Source organism: Pollicipes pollicipes, unplaced genomic scaffold, assembly GCF_011947565.3.
Source record: "Pollicipes pollicipes isolate AB1234 unplaced genomic scaffold, Ppol_2.1 Scaffold_3447;HRSCAF=4054_pilon_pilon_pilon, whole genome shotgun sequence".
In the NCBI taxonomy this organism is placed as follows: Eukaryota; Metazoa; Arthropoda; class Thecostraca; order Pollicipedomorpha; family Pollicipedidae; genus Pollicipes; species Pollicipes pollicipes.
Window position 1 is genome coordinate 21,522,692 of NW_023596297.1, and position 10,377 is coordinate 21,533,068.

At 52.8% G+C, this 10,377-nt stretch overlaps 1 protein-coding gene across 1 annotated transcript; it reads right to left on the minus strand.

Moving 5' to 3' along the window:
- Positions 1 to 1,351: 1,351 nt before the first annotated feature.
- Positions 1,352 to 10,033, minus strand: LOC119092127 (ubiquitin carboxyl-terminal hydrolase 46). The gene is made up of 10 exons (XM_037215106.1): positions 9,810 to 10,033; positions 8,909 to 8,960; positions 7,862 to 7,942; positions 7,206 to 7,370; positions 6,783 to 6,915; positions 5,694 to 5,839; positions 5,227 to 5,382; positions 4,413 to 4,550; positions 3,587 to 3,730; positions 1,352 to 2,809 (listed from the first exon to the last, which is right to left on the minus strand). The coding sequence occupies exons 2-10, from the start codon at positions 8,909 to 8,911 to the stop codon at positions 2,702 to 2,704; spliced, it is 1,074 nt and encodes a 357-aa protein (XP_037071001.1). The 5' UTR covers positions 8,912 to 8,960; positions 9,810 to 10,033; the 3' UTR covers positions 1,352 to 2,701.
- Positions 10,034 to 10,377: the final 344 nt, after the last annotated feature.

A 10,377-nucleotide genomic window follows, 5' to 3' on the forward strand; every position in this document is an offset into this window, starting at 1 on the left:
TGAGCTCTCTACGCTCGCTTTGATGTCACACAATAAACGAATCTCTTCCATAAATCCGCTTGGGGCCCCCATCTGGGCCACCTGAAGTATGGGGGGGGGGGGAAATGGCTTTGGCCCTTACCTCATACATGGGGACAGTTTGCCCTGCCGATTCACCGCCGCTGACTTTGAGCCTACGACTGGCCCACTCCATACCAAAGATGGGTCCTGTTCAGGCTCAAAAAGAGAGATAGGCCTTTTCTGAGCCGTAAGTTCTCCGTTTTTCGGCCTATACTGGGTCTCTATCTTACTCGAACGTCCCCGTGCTCCAATGGGTTTTGTTTTCAGGTATCAGGGTAATTACCTGCTGCGCTCCGCCCCCTTGTTGACTCACAGGGCTTGGACCCGTGGCTACGACCTACGTCACACCTACAGAGTGCTTTTATTCGCCTTGGCTGTCGCAATATTACTTAACCTAACGTGGTTGGGGACCATCGACAGAAAGTAAAGTCTTGCATCTGTCAGAATGTCGGCAACGATGCAAGTGCCGCGCAGATCCAAAACCAAGCGCGGCCCCACTACGATCGCGAAGTTCAGAAGCGCTTCCCTGGCAGGGGCGATGTCTGATCAACGGACGCACCAACGTACGCACATAGATACATGTCAAGCATGCATATCGGCGAGGCATCGAGCAAGTTCCGCGCTTGGTGAGACCGCCTAACCAGGACGCGGGTCAGTTCTATGAGTGGAGGCTTACTCGTGTCTCCCGCACCCGCGCTACGGCAAAATTCTGCACGCGCCGTGCGCGTACCACGACCTGGTGGCCTTCTCGCGGAGCTCACTCCTTCCAATTAGGTCTTTCAAACTTTCTTACCGCGCCTCCACAGCTGTCACATCCACTTAAAAAGATAGTGCGTCCTCTCTCTCTCCCGGATGTAGACACGGGCCAGTGCGCCAAATCTATATTGCTAGCAGCTGACTGGCTTAGCCGTCGCGCCACGGTAGCAGTGGCGGCTGCAGACACGCTGTGTTCGTGCGTCCCGAGTCGGAGTCGAGCCGGGACGGTGGCAGCACGCTCCGTCTCGCGCAGTTGGCATAATAAATATGGGCCTGCCGTGCCGCGCGCGTCTCCGCGCCGACCCGTCCGCAGCTTTGCACTCGGATTTCGACAGGGGTGGGTCTGACAGCGGGAAAGACTAGGTGCCCAAGTCGGCGCCGAGCGCGGCTCGGCACCCCGTCGGGCCGCCAGAGGGCGCGCCGCCCGCGGCCGGCACCGCCCCCGTACACCACACGTCAACAATAACAACCGTCCAGCCGGCGGCGCGGCGGCGCCTCTCCCCCCCCCCTTCCCCCGATGGGTACCGACGCCGGCACGCCTCAGGGAGAGCAAGGATCGCCGAGGGAGGATATTCAAGGAGACAACCCGACGACAGTGGCCCTAAACAGAGAGCCAATCAGCGAGGGCGGCGTCCAAGGACGACGGCCCACGCCAGGAACACATCCTGGTGCAAATGTGACCTGCCAGTGGTCAGCGACACGGCCGTCCCGCACAAGGGCTTCCAGCACGGCCGGCCGGCACACCGCTGCACAGTCATCCTATCAGTCATCGAACGGTTAAGTCTAGACGCCGGAGCGGTCTGCCAGCGAGTGCCGACCGCAGGACTGATTTATGACGGGCCGCAGCGACGCACGGCCAGCGCCAAACAGCGGCCTGCCTCACGCATGACGAACAAGCGCATGCGGTGCGAACACGCTGCGTCGATGTATACCACGCCTCACCCCACGCCACATCGATGTAACAACCTCCTTCCGGCATCTAGATATATACATTTCTACCGCACGCAGAGCGGCAAGGGACCACCGTCGAGCCGCTGGAGAATTAGTTCCGTCGAACAGATGGCCACCAATCACCGCGTTAATACAAAACAAACCAACCCTCAAACAGCCTCGAGATAGACCTCCAACGCTCCGTCGCATCGTGTCGCACTGTGCAGGCAGAGGTCGCAGACGCCACGCATGACCGGCACACTCCCGCCGGCCGCCCTGTCGGCGGTGACGTCACACACCCACACCCACACCCACAGCGCGGCGCGGTGCAGGACGAGCGAGCGCTGCACCCTGCGTCGGGCACAGAGCGCGACACGCCCTCAGTTGAACAAGACCAGCCATGATCAGAGAGGGCAGGGTAGCTCGAGACCATCCGACCCGGGGAGTCAAGTTCAGCAGAGACCGCCTGACAATCGAAGTATCGGCCACCCGAGGGCGCTGAACACCGAGGTCAACTTTGCTCCAGTCATGCCACGATCGCAGACATGCGTGACTCGCCGTCGCCCGCTCCCGGAGGTTAAGACGCCCCAGCTCTCCTGCGGCCAGCGTAACACGATTCCTGAGACTTGCCCACACTTCTGCGTGCTGGGCGCAGCCCGCGGCCGCCGCCGAGTGCGATCCGGGCACCGTCGGCACCGGCGATCCCAGCCGGGCCCGGCGACGGCGTCAACAGCGACGGCACCTCACGACCAGCGGCGCCGCGGGCCGAGCACCACCAGCCACGGTGGCACACTTCGCCTCTTAAACAAAGCTAAATTTCAAAATAAACATATGGCATGATCAACGTCTGAAAACAACTCCCGGGCCAGGTCGGACGACGCCGCCCAGCCATCCGGCCGACCGCCGTCGCCGGTAGAAAACATGAGCAAGAGAGGCGGCGGAGCGCGCCGGCGCCTCAAGCGGCGTCCCTCGACTGGTAGAACAGGATGTAGCCCGTCTCGGACGACTTCTGAATGTCTGACGTCAGGCCGAAGAAGTCTTCGATCGTCGACGGGTCGATTTTCTGCCGGGAGTGGGACTGGCGTCACATACAGCGTCGGCGGCGGCATCCCGGACAGACCCGCACCTGGTGTCAGAGACAGTGCCGGCGGGGGCGCCCCGGACAGACCCACACCTGATGTCACAGACAGCGCCGGCGGCGGGGCCCAGACAGACCCACACCTGGTGTCACAGACAGCGCCGACGACGGGGCCCGGACAGACCCACACCTGGTGTCACAGACAGCACCGGCGGCGGCGCCCCGGACAGACCCGCACCTGGTGTCACAGGCAGCGCCGGCGGCGGCGCCCCGGACAGACCCGCACCTGGTGTCACGGACAGCACCAGCGGCGGCGCCCCGGACACACCCACACCTGGTGTCACAGACAGCACCGGCGGCGGCGCCCCGGACAGACCCACACCTGGTGTCACAGACAGCGCCGGCGGCGGCGCCCCGGACAGACCCGCACCTGGTGTCACAGACAGCGCCGGCGGCGGCGCCCCGGACAGACCCACACCTGGTGTCACAGACAGCACCGGCGGCGGCGCCCCGGACAGACCCGCACCTGGTGTCACGGACAGCACCGGCGGCGACGCCCCGGACAGACACGCGCCTGGTGTCACAGACCACGACACACCTGGCGCTCACAGCAGGCATTCCGCAATGGCGTTTGGAGAATGCGGCAAAGCCCAACATATGCACCACACAGCAGAATTAATGTGAAGACGTGACTGGTTCGCCAGCGATGACAGCCATGCAAATGTAAGGTACTTCTTCCCTTCAGCTGAGTATGACACTTACGTCCACCACGTCGTCATCGAAGAGGAGCCAGAAGCCGTGCGACTTCACTATGGAGATGTAGTGGCCCCGGTTGGGTCCCGAACCGCAGTGAACCACCACCGCCACCAGGTCATACAGGCGGTCTGGCGTCACCACGTCATCAGACTGAGGAGATCCGCGGGATCGCAGGTCACCAAAGGAACACCGCCTTCACCAGGTCACTCCGCCGGTCCGATGTCACTACATCATCCCGACGGCGGTCACGGGGACAAGGTCACCGGTGAGACGCCGGCGTCATCAGTGAACGCCAGGTGAAGCACCAGCGGTGAACATAGGCGCTTGCCGCGTCCCAGTCCAACACAAGGCAAAGGCGAACAATGGCTGCATTCATGGGCATGGGCATCAATGCACTCTGCAGCTACGCATGCATATACGTCACAGACGTGTAACATGAAGACGCCTACAGTGTACGTAAAACGGGAACCACACGATGACGGGAATATCGCAAAAAGGAGAAAATCAAATGATCTTTATATTACTTCGATGGTTGACCTAACTTGGGCAACAGAAAAAAAAACACCATCAAACCTTCCAATGACGAGCCAGGGTATTGGGGGGAAGAACACACGAACCCTGTTACGTCTCATGCAAACATGGTCGAACAAGTGGGGTTCACCTTTAGGCTGGTACTGCATTACGCACGCGCACATAACGCCATAACACCATTCACCAATGCCACAGCCATTCACCATCAGCGAACAGCACCGCGCGAGCTAGCTGGACGTCTGTGCGATACATCCCGGATCGGTAGCAGGGAGGTGCCCGGCCTGCCGCCGCGAGCACGTACCACGTTGAATAACCGCAGCTCCAGGGGAAAGACGACACGATGTGATACTTTGATGTGTCGGTTGTACTGCTCCATGTACTTAAACCGCTTCAAGTGCAGGGCCAGGATGGTCGGCGACTTCTTCACGCGCATTCGTTTCTGCAGCGGAGGAGCGGATCGGTGAGCGTGCCGGTCTCAGCCTTGCCTTCAGTAGCGGCGGACGACGGCCATCACGTAACATGGCACGCCCTCTCTCGTTTAGTTAAGCGTATCCATCACACATACGTCGTGACCCGCTGCGGACTAGATGGAGATGCTACGAATCCATGTCACATGACGAGTATGGAGCTGTGATGCTGACGTTACGTAACGTGAGAGGACCCAGTCGAATGGAGCAGGTGATGTGTGTGTGTGCGTCGTGATATCATGGCAAAGACCACAACCAACAGCAGCAAAAGCCAAAACGCACTCAAACGTATGGATCGTAAAATGGTGAGCTCTTGGCATCCTCGGAGAAAATAAGTAACGTCCGCTTTGGCCACTATTACGGGTCGGATGACCAAACAACTTTCCACATACCAATACTGTGATGAAGTGTACTGGTTTATACGTGTATCATACCTGTATTTTCAGTCCCATTGCTATCAAGTGGCATGATGAAAGCGAGAAGCAAACGAGAGCCGGGGTACACTGATCGAGCTGACCTAATGAGTTGGCTCCATCCAGTGTCGCCTACTGGAAACGGACAAGTAATCTCTCCTCGAGCCACACAAACCTGACAAGGATAGGCCGATGACGACAGTTGGGTTTTGTGGGCACATCGCCTGCAGCGTACCTGCGCCTCCTGGTATGAGCAGCAGACGTCACACTTGAACTTGTTGTCTCCACAGAGCGTCTCCGACTCGCTGAAGCGCAACAGACAGTGGCTGATGCTGGTGTTCTGGTCCACGTCCACCTGCAGGTCGAAGAAGTCCTCGTCCTTGCTGCTGATCTGCCAAAGGATGTTGCGATGGTCAGCGACGGTTTAGACGTGCGATCCGCTCAGGCCAAAGACGGAACCACACTGCACGTGCGGCGGCGCTGAGACCAGTGCGATGTGCACGGGCTCCAGCTGGCCAAGTCATCACCATGAGACACCACAGAACCATTCGACGAAATTATCTAAATCCACCGCACGGTCTTAATCATTAAATTGCTTACCGTTTCAAAACCTTCTGAACCGTTACCTTTACATCTTCGCGGTCATTCAGCCGTCACTCGGCCCAAACATCCGAACGAAGCCTACAGTGAAGCACGCCGTACCGTTTCGCAGTTGAGACAGCGCGTCTCCGAGGTGAGTATGCCTTGGAATATTTCGTGCACCCAGGTGGGCTCCTGCTGCAGCGAGGAGCTGCCCTCCGAGTCACTCGGTCGACCCTTGCCGTTCGTCACCGGTGTGGCACGCTCCGCTGCGGACACGCGGCCACCGTACAGTCGACGCCCGGCACGAGACACAGACCGAGGGTGCCGGTAGTGGTGTGGTTAAAGCGTTTGCGCAGTGGTTAACGCGTCAGCGTTAACCACTAAGCTTTTAGGAGCATAGAGGTACGGAGTTCAATTTTCCGCGGCCCCCAACCTTCCTGTCACAATGAGAAGCAAACGACGCCATATCGCCTCAGAAGGCGAGTGCGTCGTAAAGCCCCAATGGCGCACGACACACAGACCAGCTGACCACTATGTGGTAACCCCCCAGGGACGTTTGCCTGCGCGCACGCGCCCGCCAACAGGCGGCCAGGAGCGGTGCGGACACGTGGTCACTGTGCAGCCAACCCGGGCCAGCGCGCATAGGTCAGCAAGTCGTCCGGGAACGCCCACTTCGCCACGGCCCTAGACGACTGCGGCACGGAAGACCCGAATACATACACGATGAGAAAACAAGCAAGCAATACCCTGTGTGTTGCACACTTAACACGGATAAGTAAATGTTAAGCAGTGGTTTACACGGAAGTGACGTAAATTTCACTGGTTTTCTCGAAACAGGCGATAGCAAACATTTTTAAGCCAACGGACACCGACGCCATTGGCCTCACGCCGTGCAACAGTTTCTCGGATTACGTAGCTACTGTACCATCTGGCGATGGTACTCGTGTACACAGACTTGGTGGGAGTGAAGCCGTTCAACACAGTCCGCTCGCATTGTTGGTCATGCCGCATATTGTCCCGCACGTGCCACAGTCCGGGCCTTGAAGAGCTCCGTGCTGGGCTGGCCACAGGCTTACCCGACCCACTCAAAGCAGAGTGATGCGGCACAGTCTACCCCTGACCGGTATTCCCCCGTGGTAACAATGCACGACCACCGCAAACGAGTCACTCAACACACACCCGTCACGAAGTCATCACAAATACACTTACCAAGGATAATTTCGTTGATGTTGTTGATGAGGAAGTTGAGGAACTCGTGAGCATCTTGCTGCATGTAGTTATCAAACTCCTCTTTCTCTTTTCGCAGACGGGCAATGAACTTCTTTGGTGCTATTGTCCCAACCTGCGCCCCACGTCAAATGCTCAGATTATTGCGACCCATAGTCAAATGCGTCGGCAAGCATCACATACTGCGTACGCCACAAGCATCAACTCAGAAACCTAGCTCGCTGGATTTCTCCGGCAACACCAGAATGAAACCCTTTCAGGGTTCGTCATGTTGAGCAGCAAGTATCACAATTGGCGATATCATACGAGCAGAAGGAAAATGTTGGCTTACACTGAGAAAACTAACATGATTCCAAATTGCATGAACTGTAAGATCCAAATCTGCAACATTAAATGATCGCACACCTTTTTCTTCTGTGTTGCAATGTTGTAGAACAGGTCAGCTAGACATGTGAGCAGCGTCTCCTTGGTACGTTTGTTCCTGGCTTTGTACTCGAGCACCTTCTCTCGGAAGGGCCGGCAGAAGTACAAGGCCTGCAGGACTGAGTTGCTGTAGCATGTGTTGCCAAACTGGAAGGTGGTCACCAGGTCAGTACACTGGCGATGGGTAACCATGCAGTTGACACCCAATTTCTCACTACCTCTGCATTACCCTCTAGATGCATCTTTTATGACATTTACTATGACAATCATCATTACATAGCAAAACATCAGAAGAAGGACACATCTTGGAAAACTGACAATACACACTCTGGCAGCTGCTCTACAAACAATAAAACAGATCACCCATGGATAGGCAGCTGCAAGGCATACCTGGGAAAGGGGTGGGCAGTGGTTTATTATAGTGAAATATCATGGTTCATGATGTTACTTTTTTGCAAAGCAAGTCACACATGGTCATGCATAAAAGAACCATTCATCAGTTTTTATTAAAGACCAATGAAATACAGAGTGCAGTTCAGGATGTTCATAGTTCTCACAATCATCAGTGAGCAGCAGTGTCAAAATTACAGGCTGCTGGGAGGTGAATATAGAAAAACAAAGGGACAGCAGGTACTTACATTCACCAGGCCAAAGTAGTGCTCATTGATGGGAAACTGGTCAGATCCTATCTCCTTCTCCAACTGGGAAGCATTTGCTCCCTGGGGAACATGACAGAGCCATTAGAACAAGGACACAACTAAAATATGGCATTCTCTGACACGGGATCCATTTAGTCAGATGATTCCCTAGGATGACCTTGCAGAGTGCTGGAATGGGCTGGAGCATTGCCTGGCACTGCCAACATAGAAAATTACCTTGAATGGTAGTCTGTGATTAACAATGATCTTGGGGCTCGCAAACTGTGGTCAGTAGCAAAAATCATCAAAGATAGACAAAATAATCAGCATTGAAGAGTGTGGATAAAAGTCATCACCTGGTGCACTACCAACATGTGTAGCTGCAGCAATCATGTAAAAAGGGTGGCTTAAAGGATTGGCAAATGCAGCATGTCTTGTGCATAGGTTCTCGGCACTTCAAATGCAGAGTAGGACAAATTAGTGCATGCAAAATCAGGAAAAAGGATCATTACAGCATCCCTGGCTGTCAATGTTGATAAAAACAAATGTTAAAATAGGCTACTTTTCAACAGAGCATGGCATTTGTTTCATGAAAAAGTGTGAATCAGATATAAAAAATAACAAGTACTTTACATTGACTAACATGTGACACATACCACCAATCAACAAGCCTTAAATACAATTCACTCAAGAGAAACAAAGGGTTGTGCATCCCAAAACTTCTGAAGAATTTTATCTCCCATTGATTTTTGGAAACAGCAAAAACAGGAAAGACCAATTTCTTACATTGAGCATGCTGTAAGTTCTCATTTGCAATTTGAACTACATGATCTACACAATATTAACTAAATAAAAGTATTGGCTGCAAATAGACCTGACATGCCTGCATAAAGCATGATATACTATCATTGATTCCTTTATCAGAAAACATTTATAGATGGACAAATTGTCAAAAAGTTGTTATCCAGCCCTATCTATATTGCCAATATAAGCTTTGCATACCAATATAGAAAGAATGAATGGCATACACAACATATCACAACTTACCATCTTCAGTTGATGAAACAACTGAGTACACAGGGTGAAGGCCTTATAGTTTCTGAAAAAAATGGCAGAGGATAGAATATCATGATCTCCATGATATCATCATATTAGGACATGGAAAAATACATCACTGGTTCTGAATATCAAGCTTAAGCAGCTGTTTAAGGGTGCACTTTTAGTGAAAGAGCATCCTTAATGTCAAGTATTGAAACATAATGACTTAAGCAGAATAAGGTAATGAAAGCACCATTTGTGCATACTAGCACTGCACACAGTGGTCATGTGCAGCAGACATGTTAACCAGAACTTGAATGATGCAAGAGCAACAGACAAATCATGAGAAGAAAAAGTAAAGATGCCATGATGATCAAATTTAATTAGCAGGAACTGTACAGCTCACATATACAAAACCTGATGTAATATGAGGGCTGGCAAATATCTTTATATTTTAAATATGTCATCATACTTGAACACACCCAAAATGTAAGCATGTATGTGTAGAGCAGTATGCACAACTACAAGAGTGCAAGAACAACAGTACAATTCACAATATGGAGAATTCATTGCTGGATACTCACCAAACTTGAGAAATTATCTTCCTATCAAACAATCTAGCTAAGTACATAAGTGACATCAATATTACCTCCATGAACAAGAAATCCAGTACACCATACTGCATGTTACATGGCAGCATACAGGGAAGACCTATAGTTGTTTAAACTCTAATGAGATGACAACATAAACTTTGAGACCCATCCTAAGCTTAACACATATGCAAGCAGGAATGTCATGGCATGCCAGGACCATTATGCACCTCCCATAATGAATAACTTAACATCTATACATTACAGCAACTTCCACAGTCCGAAGCAGACCAAGAGGATAAAAAATAATGCATACACACCTTTGCAAAGTAGGTCATTCGCTCGCCATGTAGAGGACACCGTAACAGACAACTTCTGTCTTACCCCACTCTAACCCATTATAACCGAATGTAACCGCAGAACTTAAATATACAACCTCCTCAGTCGCTGATCCGGAAATACCAATATGTGACACTTAAGCCAATCGCTAATCACAATCTTTCAGGACACCGACACCCGCACGAGACGTATTTACGGAAAACTCTCCAAGACTCCCAAGCTGAAGACAATCATCGCGCTTGTACGACAAACTATTCCCAAAGCTTTTCATGCTAGGGAAAAAGTCATGCTCCAGAGCAAGTGGCTTTCGTTTACTGCGGCTCTATGCAATCTGGATTGCAGAAGCATGTATATTTCTTTGGTCCTATACTGCCCCTCCCGATTAGTGGAACTGTTAGGCAGACTGGCGGGGATTCTCGTGTGAGTTCTCCTACGTTGGCCTAGTTACCAACATCTGCACGGCTAACTGGTAAGTTGAATCCCGTAAGCTACAGTCCTTCACATCGGTCGGTAGTTTTACGATGTTTTTAGGGGTATGTGTGCAACGAT